The sequence below is a fragment of the Doryrhamphus excisus genome, chromosome 2, assembly GCF_030265055.1.
Source record: "Doryrhamphus excisus isolate RoL2022-K1 chromosome 2, RoL_Dexc_1.0, whole genome shotgun sequence".
NCBI classification, from domain to species: Eukaryota; Metazoa; Chordata; class Actinopteri; order Syngnathiformes; family Syngnathidae; genus Doryrhamphus; species Doryrhamphus excisus.
In genome coordinates, this window is record NC_080467.1 from 19134195 (window position 1) to 19151642 (window position 17448).

Genomic DNA, 17448 nt, shown 5'->3' on the forward strand with positions numbered 1-17448 from the left:
CTGTCCTGTTGGTGCAACATCAGATGGATGCTGGTTGGCTTTGATGGGCATGAGCAAACCAGGAGGAGAATACAGTACACAGTACCTGTACTGTAGTATAGTATAGTGCCTATATTATGGGACAAATACTAGAGCAGTGCCTCTCAATTATTTCCTGTCATTAATTTTAGATTAATCATAAAAAAACTCAATATCCCTAAGTTCATGTGAATAGTCTATACTATATAAACTGTATTTAGTCATTTAGTACATTTCAGGACAAAGACTAATCGCAAAAACAACCAAGATATCAGCAACATATCAATACAATTTGATTTTTAACATGTTCCTGCTTGACAAAGACCCGCTCCTCCCCTTGTTTGGCTTGCTCTGACTTGCCATATAGAAACTACAAACATGGCCGTGTATGTTTTGCGTGTCACATATCACATGTTGTGAATTTAGCTTTGTTAGGTCATATTAAAAGAAATATGAATGTTGTGTGCCACCGCAAGAGGAAGGAAGATTGCGGAAGTAGTTGTGACAGTTCACGGTCAGATACAGGCAAAATGCCAAATTTACCGAGGGCACTTGAATGCACCAGTTCACTGTACTTTCAGTTACCTCAATGGAAACAGTGGGGGTAAACACGTCAAACAACATGTCTTGAAATAAGGACTTGTACACGATGCAAGTGGTAAAAACTGGACTTGGTTTGGTGAAGTTTAGCTTCGCTAGTTCGGGCTAATAGCATAGGGTCAAATCCAGACTGGCTGAATCACCTGGACGGGAGAGAGTTCACTGTTGTTCCGCCGCCTCCACCGCTGCTGCTGCTGCTGCTGCTGCATTATGTCAAAGCTACCCGGCTACGCAGGTGTGTCTCTCCTCGGAGACAAGTCGCTGGACTTTTACCGGGACCCGGTGAGCTTCTGTCAGGATAAGATGGACAAACACGGCAGCAGAGTGTTTCAGAGCCGTCTATTCAACAGACCCACCACCTTCGTGTGCTCGGCTCAAGGCATGAGAGAGCTTCTGTATGGTATGTGACCACAATACACCTGCCTACTTGTGCAACTCTACACTATTTCATATATATATCATATATCATATCATATCATATCATATATATATATATATATATATATATATATATATATATATATATATATATATATATATATATATATATATATATATATATATATATATATATATATATATATATATATATATATATATATATATATATATATATATATATATATATATATATATATATATATATATATATATATATATATATATATATATTATACATTACGTATTACAGCTTCATAATGACTAAAACTGTGCTCAAGGTTTAGTGGTGACTGATTATCTACGGTGAACCTGTGCTCACCACAATGAAATGACGCGTCATGTCTTTATCTTTTCACATAAAAGTGCATTAATATCATAATCTACTTTTTAATGGCGCCTAATGCACCCATAGATTAGTGTGATCCGTCATGGGAGAGACTCGTGATGGTGCTCCGGGGAGGCGGGCAGAGGTTATTCTATCTCCAAATCCCTTCTATTCACTTCAACAACAACAAAAAAAAAAAAACGTGCAACTTGTATAATCCATATTTAGTGGATATACTGAGTATAAAAGTATAAAAAGGTGCCACAACCTAATATAGCAAAAGCATGCTACAGTTACGCGTACATAAAATGCATTTATGACATATATGTTTGGACTACTTATTTATCATGTATTAAAAGGCTAAAAAAATACAACTGAGTATTGGGATTACACTGAAAAAAAAGTTGAAGACTGGAATAAAGTTGTAAATTTGTGAGAAAAAAGTTGTGAATTTATAAGAAAAACATTGTAATATTATTAGAATAAAGATGTGAATTTACGATAAAAAAGTTGTACATTTATGACAGAATAAACTTGTAAATTTACAAGAAAAAAGTCTGAATATCGCAAGAAAAAGTCGTAAAGTAAGTTGCCCTTCTTACTTCCGCCTTCTTTACCCTCCGCCCTCTACATGCCCAAGGCCAAAGGTCACATATGTCCCCTCTTTTCACAGCTGTCTCAGGCAATGCCTATAGCATAAAGTTACACATTTTTTTCTCATACATTTTTGACTTTATTCTCGTAATATTACATGTTTTTTTTTGCGTAAATAAGACTTAATGACAATGTATTAAAAATAATCAGAGATTTTGACAGTCGTAAATTTACAAGAGAAAAAAGTCATATATTTACAAGAAAAAAACATTACAATATTGTGAGAATAAAGTTGTGAATTTACGAGAAAAAAGTTGTAAATTAACGAGAATAAACTCGCAAATTTACAAGAAAAAAGTGAGAATATTACAAGAATAAAGTTGTAAAGTAAGTTGAGCACAAAGAGATTAGTATGTCTAGCCCAGGGGTCGGCAACCTTTACTATGAAAAGAGCCATTTCACCCACTTGCCCACTAAAGAAAAATAGCCTGGAGCCGCAAAACGTTGTATGTTTAAAACAACATTGGAGGGGAAAAAAAAGACGAGTTGGAGTACTCTTGCTAGTACTGGAGATAAACTTTTGTTTTTAAATGAGCTCTAATTTATTTTTTAGAATCGTCAAATAACTCATTAATAATAATTAATAACTCAAATAACTCAAAGTATTACTCATTTCCCTTCATGTTAACCTGTCAGAGAGAACTGGATAGCATCCTGTCTGCTCATTCAGTCACCAGTCAGAACTCAGTCAGGATGCATTCATGGTCTCACACAAAGTTGGATTTTTGTAAACTCATAAACTCATTTTCACCACACGGGTGCTAAAAAATATTCAAGCATTGCAAAGGGAGCCGCAACAAAGAGGCTGGAGAGCCACATGCGGCTCTGGAGCCGCGGGTTGCTGACCCCTGGTCTAGCCCTTCTCACTTCCGCCTTGATCAATCACAGCGTAGTGGGCGTGCCTGGAGGCGGGCCATGGGTGGGATAAATTAAAGCAGACCATTTTGGGGGGAAGCACAAATCCAAAGAAATACAGCTGGAATAGGTGCAGATTCTGCAAAATCTAAAAGGTTTTCTGTGCGGGTTATTGTGTGTAGCTGCTCTATAGGAGTCCACAACTCAATACAAAGGGTTGAAAAATGAGCATAATAGGTCCCCTTTAAGGTTATGATGATAATGACAGTAATCTGTGTTTGATGATAGTATTTTGTATCCTTATTAGATTGTGTAGATATACTGTATCTGGTGAGTGCATGTTTATTTTATTGCTCAGCTCATTGAAAGGTCACAACGACTCAGGTCATGTCAAGTCTTCAAACTTTGGTCATGGTTAATTCCAATGGAGTGATCATCCTTTTTGTTTTATTTTCCAGAGAAGTCCAATGTGTTTCTGAAGGATCCGACTGATTTAATGACGAAAATGTACGGTGACACCCTTGTTACCACCAACGGTAAATATATCTGCGTGCAAGCAAACACACACACACACACACACCAATATCACATAATGGATCTCTTGAGATGCCCGCCATTCCCTTGGGAACTGTGTTTACTTTCATCATGTATTTTTGATAAACGTCATGTCATTTCAACAAATCTTTGCACATCTTTCAGGTGAGGAGGCGTGTCTTCTCCGTCTCTCTCTCACCAGCCTTTTTGCAGGACGTTGTTTAGAATCGGCAACAGATTACATCACCAGGTAGGTAAAGTCATGTGACACCTCCAGTACAGTACATCCTGCCTCAGGAAAAACATCAGGGACAGACTGGAATTGCCAAAACGTACATGTATTGGTTAAAAAAAAATGGCCGTAGGGACGTTTGTGATGAAACTAGACTTTTGTTATCCGTGTATGTCAAAAGTTGATTGTGAAAGAAGTGGGTTCCAGTGTTGACAAATGAGGACAGTAACACAACCAATGGAAATATGTGAAAGCGTCTGACACACACAGTCTCACTTTTCTTTCTTCTCCAGTGTATGTGAACGCAGTCTCAAGGATCTCAGGTAATCTCAGAATAAATTCTTTTACAAGCGATAATGCACATATTTGTACTGAGCACACACAGTACATTGGTCAGATATTAACATAATGTATATTTGGATTGTAGCACGCTTTTGCTATGGGGTTTACCGGCTCATTACTCTGCTGTCCCCACAGCCTTATTTTGTGAATAAAGTCAAAATATCATGAGAATAAAGTCATATGATTACAAGAAGAAAGTTTACCTAGATTTTTTAAGACGAAAGATAAAACATTTGGTCAATTTTGTATGGATTTGTCCTACTCGGCATGCAATTTGACTCTTGAATACACTAGTATTGTATGAACTAATTGTGTTTTGTGTTAACTAATAAAATGCATGTGCCGCTGGTGTGTTTGTATGCAGCGGGCAGCCACAGTGTGTGTACACGGTGTTTAAGCAGCTGGGGACAGAGCTGGTTTTAGGACTTTTCTTGAACGTGCGTCCGAATGAGCAGCCAGAACTTTTCCAGAAAATCACAAAGCTCTGCACTCAGCACTGGCACGGTAGGAGCAATGTAAAAACTACTGTAAAAATAATGAGTATACAGTATTTTAGGGATGGGTATGATTAGTAAATTGGTATGTATCAATCATAACAATGCTGCACAAGCTGATGCAAACTGTTTTTTTTCATACCATATTCTCAGCACTACTGTTCTGTGAGAAATATTGTTTACCTCCTGCTGATTTATTTTGAAAGTTTTTTTAAATCCTTTTCATGTTTCATGTTGGTGTTGATACAAAAACCCACAAAATATACATACTGTGTGTTGGCAGGTCTGATCTCTGCTCCAGTCAATCTGAAGGTTCCTCTGTGGTCATCGGGTTTTTCCATGGCCTTGGAAGCCAGAGAGCAGCTGATGGACATCATCAAGGACAAACTGGAGAATGACACAGAAGGGTAAGACAAAGACAAGTCACTCACGAAAGCTTCAACAGCACTGTTGCTCTCGCCTCGCCATCTGCAGTTTCGTGGGCTCCCTGAAGTCACTGCCGCTGCCCAGCTCCAGCTGTGCTGCCCAGCATCTCCTGCTGTTCATCTCGGCCCTCATCCCCAAAGCTCTGGCATCGCTACTCACCACGTTCACAGTGGTTCTCAGTGGGAAAGATCAGGTACACAGATCATGTGAAGCAGGGCTGTACACGCCACATCCTGAAAAATGAAAGGATACATGGGCCACTCTGATATTTTGTAGATGTAGATATAATTAATCCATCCATCCGTTTTCTATGCCGCTTATCCTCACTAGGGTGGCGGGTATGATGGAGCAGCTGAGAGGCGAGAGGCGGGGTACACCCTGGACTAGTCGCCAGTCAATGGCAGGGCACATATAACCATTCACACTGATATCATTAATATTAATAATATTACAACTTTAAAAAAACATATTTTCTTTTGAATTTTAACTTCATGCTACTAAAATTACTGTGTTTGTCATTTTAAAATGCAGCTTTTTCTGTTTAATATTATCACATTATTCTTGTAAAATTACTGCTGATCTTTGTTTTAAATTTTTGCTGTTTTATTGCTATTGTCTTTTTTTGTTAAATTATATATTTTTAATTTATTTTAGAATGTGCCGCAGTTTGATAAAAACCCAACTGCGGGCTACAATTGGCCCCCGGGCCGCACTTTGGATATCCCTGCATAGTCTTTAAATACTGTATGTCAGCTCCTGTAAAATATGTTTCGAACTCAGGGTTTCTACCAAGCGGTGGTATGATTTAGTTTGGTGAAGGGTAGCAAGATTTGGTCCCTAAAGGGTAGTGCACTGTTGTCCTTTTACTGTATTAAGTTGCACTTCTTTGCAGAATTCTTTGTGTTTTGATGCTATGATGTCACATTATTTCAAGGCTCTAGAAACACAAGCCCTATCTATGCATAGATAACCTTTCTTTGTTGCCTTTTCCAAATATCAAATAAAACACAGGTGTCAAACTGAAGGCCCGGGGGCCAGATCTGGCCAACCACATCATTTTATGCCCTAAAACCTGGCTCTTTTTTTTTTAGGAGGAAACTCGTCAGCGAGCATTGAAGGATGCTGATTATCTGCAAGACGTACTGCTGGAGGTTCAGAGACTCTGGCCTCCATTCATTGGTGGACGCAGGATAGCCGAGAAGGTAAAACTCGCCCACCTGGAGGTTTTTGTGGCACGAGGATTAAGTGGCATCTGTATGCCGGTTCCTGTCATGTCCATAAAGACAGAAGTTACGTGGGTGGAATGTTTATCTAGGTCACACACAACTAATATTTGCATGTCAAGTTGCTGAAAAATAGGTCAGATAAAGCTAATATGGCAAAGTCTGTGTTGGTTTTCTTTAGGGAAACTGTGTGAAGTGTAGAATTCTTCGTATATTGTCAGAATTGGACACTAATTCCCAAATTGTATAATGGTGCAGTTTTCATTTTTATTTGCAACAGCAGATCAATTAATTGAAACAAATGCTGTAAGACTAATATATGTACATGCTTGTGTAATGTTTGCTGCATGTCTGCTGTTACATACAAGTTTCATTGCAAACTGTGTGTCCGTATGTTGGACAAAATCCACTAGATGGCGACATACTGCAGTAAATGCAGTACCAACTACACTGTGCAAGAGCAACACAAAAGCTAACAGTGCTTTATGTTAAAACATATTCATTTATCATTCAGCAACGGGGGGATTTGTTCTTGTTGCCTCAGCCAAACATTGGTACCTCATTTTTATTAATTTGTTCCAAAAGGGTAGATAAGAACTGAAACGTACAAAAACCCAGGCAATTGTTCCCATAGAAAATAAGGTAAATCCATTTAATCCTTTCCGGACATACACAATTATGAACAAAAAAATACATTTTCATCGAGAATAATTGTAGTTTATATGCAGAAAACAATGTGAAATAATTATAATGGCTCAATGATAAGTTTTAGCTTTATAGACTCTTAGACTCCAAGACCCTTGTTGGTGAGGATGGCGGGAGCAGAGGAGGAGGAGTGGGTCGGGGGGGTACACCATCTTAGTGCTTTGTGATGTCATGAATTCAATAGCATTTCTCACCTTCTTTATCAAAGTGCTGCCGCGCAACCTCCTTTGGCCCCATGGCGGGTTATTTAGCAGTCACACACACGAAAAAAATATATATACAGTCAGTCCTCAGCATGTCTGGGCACTCCATTCTACAAAAATAATAGAAGGCAAAGGCACTTGACAGTTACATGTGATATTGTTCACAAACTGAGACCATGTATGAAAACCAAGGCGATTATAAGAAAACGGCCTTTGAAAATGAAGGTTTGACTGTACAGAAGCACAAAAATGTAGGTACCGTGACTCCCTTTTATCTGTGGACTTTAAACTTATATTATTTTGTCATTTTGTAAAGATCATGCAATATTGTTTTTGTAAGACTTGATTAGTGTTTCCTCCTGAATTTTGTTAGAATTCCATTCCAATTGTACAACCTCAGCAACACAGACTGGAGAGGTTCTGCTCTATGTGACGATCCCGTAGATGGTTAAAACCTTTTTACGGCGGTTTGACATTAGCACTCTGCTCACGTAATCCAGTCTTTGAAAAGTTTACATTTGAGTTTGAGTCACGCAGCATCACCAACTGCACATGCACCAGCTACATCTTTTGATCTTGGCAACCTCATCAAGCGCGTTTATGCAACAGTCCAATCAGAGGAATTGATCCAACTGTGTGATTGATCGGCTACGTTTCCTACCCCCGGATGGAAGTCAGTGGGGTTGTTGGGGGGGTGGGTTGATGTGCACCGGTGACGCTGTGAAGCCGAGTGGAAAGTCATTTGTCACTTCCAGGAAATGCTTCAGTACACTTTGATTGCTGGTGACCTTTGTGGAACCGAAAAATCATGACGTGAGGGTTTTGGACAGGAGACGCAGTGGTACTCATTACGTTTTGGGGAAGTATAACAAACCAGTCACACCGGACCATAGTTTGTACTGAAGAGTACCTAGGGGTTAAAACATACAGTTGTATATTCCAATCACAAATTTCGGATGATTTGTTTTAAATTTTGCCCAGTTTGCCCATTTGCTGTGTGCTGTATCAGCCCACAGAATCAAGTTCCCAAGCAAAGCACCCTCCGCATTCCTGGCTCACTCTGCGGCTCTTAAATAACCCGCCAGGGGGCCAAAGAAAGTTTTGATTGCCAGCACTTTTGAAACACTATGGAATTTAAGAAAGAACTCATCACAAACTCCAAAGATACCATGTCCTCCCCTCCTCCATAAAAGGTAAATGTGATGTTAATATTCAGTTGAGCAAATTGTACTCATTCTTGGCCTAAGAATGGCTAAATGATGCAACAACATGAGCTAAAGTACAAACACTTAAATACAGGGCAGAAGAAACATTCTAATGGTGAATGTAGTATTCTACACTGGTGAGCACCACAACAGACATTTTTTGCAGGTTTAAATTACACAAAAGGCAAAATAATAATAACATGATCATCATAATACTCTTGGGGCCATAACCCACGACGAGCAACACACTCAACCCTGAGCCAACGTCACTTCCTGTCTTAAATGTCTAATTTACTCTGATTATGTGTAGCTAATGACAATTTATGAGCATAACCAGAATGTCCATTCCCCTCCCAGTATCTCATGGAGGTGTCAAACTCATAAATAGGGAAAGGCAGAAGGAGGTAAAAATGATGAGTTTGAGTCGTGTGTGGGTGCTGGTGGCTGAGAGAGAGATAATTAGTATACACTGTCACATGGAAAAGTGGACGCACCGTCACATGTGCAACTTGAAGGTGTGTGTGAAGAGAGAATGTACTTCACAAGGGCAGTCGTGTCACAGCAAGAACAAGGAGAAAGAAAGAGATTTGTGGCAGATTTTCCACTCCAGCAGAGAGAGGCCGAGGGAGAAAGGAGAAAGGAGCTAAGAAGAAAAAGGAACAGTGATTATGTTGGGTGGCAGTCCATTAGTGGAGCTCCTAATGGATGCAGTGAAAAGGTGAATTGGGAGGGCAAAAAACTCGGGTGAGTGGACTTTTTGCCTCAAGGTGACTCCTTTCACCAGAGCCCTCAAGAAAAGATTGTTAAAAATGTAAATTAATGATTAAAAAGTTTCCCAATGTGCCGCATTGCTAAAAAAAAACTTACCCTGATCAAATAAATATCTATTTCTTTTGCAATATAAAGTTAGTTGCCGAAACAAACAAACAAAAGTTTTATTGATACATGTATACACATTTTATTTTTCACTGTGTAGAAAATGACTGTCACTAACCTTGTTTGTGTGCAGGACACCACCCTTGCAGGTTTTCATGTCCCAAAGGGTTATGGTGCGGTCTATATCAGCTATTCCGTCCACAGGGACCCAGAGGTGTTTGAGCAGCCCGACAGCTTCCTGCCAGAGAGATGGAGCGGAAGGTTAGTATCACCGTTCTGCCTAACAGAGCATGTTAGGGTTTAAAGTCGGGGGTGTCCAAACTTTTTCCAACAAGGGCCACGTAGTGAAAGATGAAAGGATGCAAGGGCTACTTTGATATTTACTTATATATTATATACTTTTATTTCTATTTAATTTTTATTATGGAGGAAAATGACAGATTTTCCCATTTTTGCTGTTTTCTTTTTTGTAGTTTTCTTGTTAAATTATATTTTGAATGTGCCATCTATTAAAAAAATAAAATAAAAGTGGCTGCAGGCCACAGTTTGGACACCTCCGGTTTAAGTATTTCATAAAACAACTGAAAGCACTGGTAGTTTGCAGTTAGAATGGACAAGATAAAAAAGTGAAGGAATAAAACCATTGAAAGGGTTTTCAGCTCACACACATCACTAAAACCGGTGGAGGCAGATTGCCACCAGTCAGGTGAATTAACTTGTCCTTGTCTTACTGCTGTGAGTAACTGGTGTGTAAACACACAGGTCCCGGCTGTTGTATCAAGGTCATTCAATGATAAGCAAGTCTCAGACTGACTGCAAGCAATCTTTTCAAAGAAATGATGACTGAAGCACATCTAGCCATTCATGCTACATTGCTACCATGGGAACCAATACAGATAGATTAGCATCGCCTGAGAACACCGATCTGACCCAGTCACCCTCCGTGCAGTCACATAGACTTAAAATGAGATTGAGATGCTGAGCAAAAGGAGACGCACACAAAGACAAGAGAGCATCCATATGAACCTGCACTGCTTTTGTCTCCATCCTCGGTGCTTCCTTCCATTCATTCACTGCCACCATTCACCTGTTTATTTTCATTCATACGCATCCATTCAGTCACAGCAAAGGGCCAAAAGCTATGAATGTGTCTATGCTGGAACCTGCTGCCATGGTAGCGGGTCACCTGATGCTGTGACTACCAATAGGGATGCCCCAGTGTGTGTGTGTGTGTGTGTGTGTGTGTGTGTGTGTGTGTGTGTGTGTGTGTGTGTGTGTGTGTGTGTGAGTGTGATCAAAGGGTGGGGGAGAAGCCGTTTTCTCATTTTCTCTCCCAGAATGCCTTGTGGAATGGGATGGGATACAGAAAAATGACTCAGAGCAGATCCTATCTCGTTGTTTTTTGTTTTTTTTTTTCGTTTTTGTGTGTGAGGCTCAGAATGAAAATAGGGTTAATTCCTCTAAAATGTTAGTTTGTGTTTTCCCATTATCATTTAACAAATCACCATTTAACAATCCCATCCTAATAGGATATTTTCAAGGTTAAGATGCTGTTCTTCCCAACAATTTAGCTTGTCATCATAATGAGTTATTAATGGGAACCACAATGCTCATTTTGTATGATATTTTACGAAAAGCTTCTAGCACGGAAAAATATGTTTTAAAAAAAGACTATGAATGAAAAGATGGGTGGCTGCTGCCATGGTAACTGGACACATCATGCCTGATTTTACCAATGGGGAATTCCCCATGTATTGTGTGTGTGTGTGTGTGTGTGTGTGTGTGTATATGGGTGTGAGTCCTACCCCAAAACATATTCTGTTATATTTTCGTCATTACCTTGTCAGCTCCTGAGACACCCAGACCTAAAGTGGATGATGGTTGTGTGTGTTGAAAGATTTATGTCTGGTGACGCTATTGGTCACGTCATACCCTTTAAAGGCCACCAAAAAGCAAGAATGAATCCAACATAACACAGCTACACTCAAACGCCACTTCATTGCACCCGCACAAACAATTCTACCTCTTCAAATAGAATGATGCTTGACACCAGCACAGAGCGCTATTCATATTCATTCAGTATATATTATATTGATATGAACCCCTTTACAGTCAGGGTGTTTTTATATTTCGACAATCGACAGCGATATAAACGATTTGCATATTTGCCAGGCTAATTCATTTCCACCCTGACTGAAAGTTCAGTCTGCGTATTTATCCTTCCATCCCTCCATTGTTCTTCCGGTCTATTTCGCTCTCCTCATCCCACTGTGCTCTGTCTCTGCTTGTCCATCTGTCAGTCGTCCTGGGGGACTGTTTGCCTGTCTGCCCTGATAGTTGCCTGGCTGCTTTTCTTCTTGCCACCTGCCAGTTTGCTTGAATGACTGCAGTCCTCTTACATAACAAGCCCGCCAACTATAACTACAGTATAACCCAAATGTGTTTAGTAAGATGGATGTGCATTTGTGTGTGTGTGTCAGTGTACGTATCATCAGCCTATGTATGTGTGCTTTTCAAGTGTGAAGCAAATAGGAGAGCCGGAGCTTTATCGTCTTATCAGGCGGACGCCCACACGCACTGTGGACGTGGATACACGAGTCGGAAATACTGCCTTACGCAGATAAGAAAGCAAGCTACCACAGCTTGTAATCTTCTATGATCTTAGAACAGGAAGTCCCTTCAGCACAAGTAGTGACATGACTCAATTTCATTCACAGAGGATATTAAAAGAACATCTCCGTTACATTGTCTCTGTCTCGTTTCTATTACAATGGAACCTGTTTGAGTCGGTTCCTCTTATGTTACCAACATGTCTGTGTCGAGAAGGTCCGCCGTGTTATTGTCCCATTAGGGGTCGCCACAGTGGTTCACAATTTTCCATCTTTATCTGTCAGTCCGAGCACCTGCTGCATGCCCACAAACCTTTCCCTTCTTCTCCTCCCTGACAGATGCATCTCCAGCTTCATTCTACCACTATAATCACAATCTGTCCGTGTCACATGACCAAACCATCTCAGTCTGACCTTGTCTCCCAGATTTCTAACTTGGGCTGTTCCTCTGATCCGTTTCAAATCCCGGCTATACCAGTCACTCCCAATGAAAATGTGAGCATCTGTAGCTCTATCACCTCCATCTCTGCTTCCTGTCTGTTGGTCAGAGCGGCCGTCTCCAGACCATATGTCACTATCATCCTGTAAATCTTTCTCTTCACATTTGCTGTTTTGTCACAAAGGATTCCTGATACTCTTCTCACATCATTTCCCTCCACCCTGCGTTGCACTCGATTCTTCACCACTTTTCCACACTCTCTGTTGACCCAAAGTACTTAACTCCTACACTTTCCTCACCTCTATTCTTTGCATCCTCACAGTTCCAGCTGACACCCTTTCATCTATTCCATCTTGCTACGACTGACCTTCACTCCTTCTCGGCTCCTTGCTTCAACAGACAATCCTGTGCTGTTGTTGACCCACACCCAATACAAGACGGTCATTGTTACTCGGCTTAAATGTCAAATTAGTGTACAGTGTGTTCCCTACTTACAGTGTTCAGCTGATCATCCTTACATTTTTCCAAACAATTTTCTTATCCTGGGGACTATTAGCAGTGACATGGCTCACATAGCAGACCAACTCAATAACCCATGTGTTGTCCTGACCTGACCCTGTACATCAGAAATGGAAAACACGCATATTTAACAAAAGTCAAGAGAATTCTACCAGATTCTGATACTTCCATCTACAGTGGAAATACGTATTTGGTTTTCATTTGACCTTTTGGAACGGATTAATGATGAAACCCAAGGTTCCACTGAATGTTATCCGTGCTAAGCCGACTGTGCTTGCAAGCTGCTTGTAGCCATAACATTTCAATCTACATTCTGCAGCATCTGCGTATTGTATGTACAGTATAGAGGTGGATCACTGACATCAACTGAATTGGTCACGCCTTTGCAGCTACCACCGACTACCAGGTCTGACTACCTGTTCTTATTAAGTCTCACCCTAGCACGCCTTTTTGGACCTTGCGTTTTCCCACTGGGGCACTGCCATGCTTAGTACTTTTGTTCATATGGCGTAGAGGTCAGTATAATCTTTATTTATGCCTTACAATAGAACACACGTCTGAGTCACTTCCTCCCCTTACAGCATGTTTGATATCGTATGCTGGATTTCTTGAAAATACTTCCTCTCTCACCAGAATTGCACTGTCTGCTACACGTCCTGCTGCTTTACGATGGGGCTGCTGGTGCATTAAACTATTATAGAGGGATGCAGCAGACTGGCTCTGCTTCTCTCTCAGATACACACAGGACCCACTAATGCTTCCTGTTTTCCTTTAATCAGAGCTCAGGTTTCAGGATACATTAGCGGTGCTGGGGGTTGGGGTTGGGGCCCTCTGGCCTGCATCAGTACGTTGTTTACAAACCTGCTGTAAAAGCTTCTGTTTATTTGAAATGTATTTTTGACTTGTCTTGCCTTTTTGACGTCAGAAGTTAGCTGGATGTATTTAACTTGACATGAGATTTTAGGCAATTAGTTTGCCTAGAGGAAAATATTATTAAGCCAAGTGACAGCCCTCGTAAGGCAACATAACTACAAAAGAGTCAGTTTAGTTCAAATAGGTTTATGATTTTATTCATTCAATCTACCCTAAAATGTATTCATACAAGGATAGTTAATGCCTATGATGATCATGTTGAGAATAACATCTTTGTTCTGCACAATGCAATGAATCCGATTCTGACGTGGGCGCTCTTCAGTCTAGAACACAACTGAATTCTTGATTGTCCTTTCACTCGTTATGCGCATTTTTTACATTCTTGTGTAACCATTTCACTGTGCCTTTTCATAGGAATGCAGACCACAAGCACCTCATCTGTTCCTTTGGCGGAGGATCTAGGAACTGCATCGGCATTAAACTTACGGACTTCTTTCTTAAGGTGAGCAAGAACCAGAAATACACTAAAGTTTGCCCTTTTTTCAAACTTAACCTAGCATGTAGGCCACACAGTTTGAATGTGTTTGAATCACTGCTTGGGCATCTCTGTTTGCATGTTCTCCCCGTGCATGTGTGGGTTTTCTCCGGGTACTCCGGTTTCCTCCCACATTGCAAATATAAGCATGCTAAGTTAACTGGCGATTGTAAGTTGTCCATAGGTATGAATGTGAGTGTGAATGGTTGTTTGTCTATATGTGCCCTGTGATTGGCTGGCCACCAGTCCAGGGTGTACCCCGCCTCTCACCCGAAGACAGCTGGGATAAGCGGCATAGAAGATAGATGGATGGATGTTCTTTTGTTGGCCATAGAAAGTTGTATTTAAAAAAAATATATATTTAGAAATGTTTAAATATGATATTGTCAATAGAGAAGGTTCTGCATCGGTGCCAGTGGTTGCAATGCCATTCATTGGGATGCAGCAGCACCACTGAAAAAGACAATCATTGCAAAGTTGAAACTAACCATTTCAAATGATTACCCAGACAAATGTATGTGGAGGAAAAACTACAAGTTTGGGCACGTATTTGAAGTCAATGTTCAACTCGGACTAGACACTGGAGGTTTGGGGTTGTACTGTTGAAAGACAGAAAAGAAATGGTGCTATTCAGAGTACATATTACAATCTACCATGGTACTGGCATTGTGAAATATGTACTTGTAAGGCTTAACAAGGTACTCGTCAAAGACAATCTCTTGAAACACTATGACTATGAAACAGATTGAGTCCTGACATATACACACACACACAACATGAGAAGGCGTGACCAGTGTGAAAAGTAGACCGCAGGGATCTAGGTCATGGATGTGACTCATCGCCTTCCCTCGCCATCCTTCTCCTTCCCTCCCTCCCTCATCATCCATCCTCCATTCCCTCATTTCTTTCGTCCCTTCGTCTTCCCCCGGAGTGTTCATCCTTCCCCTCCCCCTCAATCGGGATAATCTTGGTTCATAAATCAGAGGGAGGCGGGCCAACTGTGTATAGTCTGGACATAGTGCTATGCTGGCGGCAGGCCGTGGAGTTCATGTGGGGAATGGAAACATATTTGAAAGGTTCTTGTCTTGTGGACCATAGACCGTAGGTGGAGACACTTACTTGGAGATGTGATGGATGGTCCATCTGCACCACGAATATTATCCCGCTGTGAAAAAAGTATACTCATGTAACATGTTTAGTGTTTTTTTTTTTTATGCAGGAGGCGTGCACGTACCTTTTAGAGCACTACAACTGGTGTCTGGAGCCGCCATCTCAAAACCTGGACTACAAATGGCTGCCTGTGTCTCGGCCTGCCATCCCCCCGACTGTCTCCTTCACGAGACAGCACACAGCCGGAGATGAGAGGAACGACAGTGCAAAACCATCTGGGCACTAAGGACTAAAATATACGTGAGCGAGCAAACCCAAACATCTTCCCCTGCTGCTCTTAGTACACTAAAGCATCATGGGAAAAAGTGCTTTTCATCTCTGAAGGATGTACACTGAAAAAAATACATTGTTTGATACTTACACACCTTGCACAGCAACACACTTTCCATTCTGCAGGAGTGTAAACACACACACACACGTAGGGGTAAGCCCTCAGATTCCATCAGTGACTGCAAACCTGGCCGCCCCTCCCATGCCCCCCCCCTCACTCTTCACCACCTAGCAACCAGCGCTGCTTAGCAACAGTTCGTCATACCGACACTGACTTGCTTCTTTTTAGTATGCACACACACACACACACACACACACACAAACTTGGTTATTTTTGAAGGGGTTCACTTGGCAGTGTGACGCGTGTCTTGTGAATCACAGGTAAAAAATGCCACAAGGTGTTTCAGAGTGAAATAACCTTGGGGGGGGAGGGGGGGCCCAAGGGATCATGCATGGATACATGCATACATGGATCATCCACCAAACAAGAACAATTCCTAATAAATGGTTGAATACGACACTTGGCTAACATCACTTTCATAGACATATATAAACATTTACATGTCTTTTTATCCACCAGTTTAACTTTAAAAGAAAATGAATTTAACTTTAAAAGAAAATGTATTATTCTGTCATTGGGACACAAGAGAGTTAGCATCACAGAGGTCTGCATCCGCGCATGTAAACGCTGTGGAACACATACACAATAAACAATAATAGTAATAACGCCAAGCAGAGAGTTCTGACTTTTTTGGGCAACAGTTTTATGATGAAGACATCTTAAAATCTTCTGTACCTCTATAGAAGCGGGTCACCACAAAATATGGGTCCCAGACACATAAACTGACCAGAAACGGAAAAAAAATACACATTAACAGCACTAATAAATAGAATCAACAGTGTATTGTTTTTATTATGTCAGTCTTAGTTTGTACCTACAGACGAGGTTGATTTGAGAATGTAGGATGTAGGATGCTGCAGACATGAACAATTCACACACACACACACACACACACACACACACACATACACAGAGTGGCAAAGCAACACATGCTTGCATACGTACACGACATTGCATGTGGCTTAAAAGGAGGTTGTTGTGAAGAGCAGGATGACTCACTGGCCTCTGTGCACTTCATCCACCAGCAACATCTCCCACGAGCAACCATTGACGACATGACGTGTGCCGCTATCTTCAGCCTTGGCTTCCCAGGGCTTCTTACAAATCATATACTTTCATTCTCAAGATCCCAATTTTCGGATGAAATGCTAATTGTTGTAACCTTTCCTTTCCTTATCAATAGCAATCTGACTGGGTAAAACATACCTTAATTACTTTAACTAATTTAATTAGTCAAGATAAAAAAATATTGATAAAAAGTAACTCATACATTTTAATCCTTTGTTAATCGTGGTTCATTAGCGCATAGACAACCTGTTTACAACCGTCTAAATACATTTTTTTAACATTATTAGAGCCCTGTAGACATGAAATAAACAACCCTATAGTCAACTTTATATTTGTATTGTCCAATTTAGCAGACATAACATATAGTGACAAATAGGGTATATTAGGGTATATCAATCTGTCCCGATGCAAGGGGAGTTGAATCAATGAAGTGACTTTGAGGGTTCAGAGTTGGGTTTTACAAAAATAGTAAAAAAAATACTAATAATAGGCATTATTTATTCATTTATTTTGTAAAAAACGTGAGTGAAAGCGCAAAATTGGAACCATGAGGTGGTGAAGGATTACTGTAATAACAAAAAACATGTCTAGCAATAAAAAAAAATGTGGCTTTGACAGAAAAAAGTATCCATATTTAATGTTAAATCACTAAGTCATCCGATACATTTGTGTGCGTTTGTGAAACATCTGTTCCTTGTTCCTGTCCTTGTG

The 17448-nt window shown here is 40.5% G+C and overlaps 1 protein-coding gene across 1 annotated transcript; it reads left to right on the forward strand.

Moving 5' to 3' along the window:
• The first annotated feature begins 148 nt into the window (after positions 1–148).
• Positions 149–16066, forward strand: LOC131105504 (putative cytochrome P450 120). Its single transcript, XM_058053667.1, has 11 exons — positions 149–1018; positions 3352–3429; positions 3593–3677; positions 3953–3982; positions 4366–4505; positions 4779–4902; positions 4970–5114; positions 6013–6123; positions 9267–9394; positions 13988–14075; positions 15328–16066. Exons 1-11 carry the CDS (start codon positions 829–831, stop codon positions 15502–15504), a joined length of 1296 nt encoding a protein of 431 aa, XP_057909650.1. The 5' UTR covers positions 149–828; the 3' UTR covers positions 15505–16066.
• The last annotated feature ends 1382 nt before the right edge of the window (positions 16067–17448 follow it).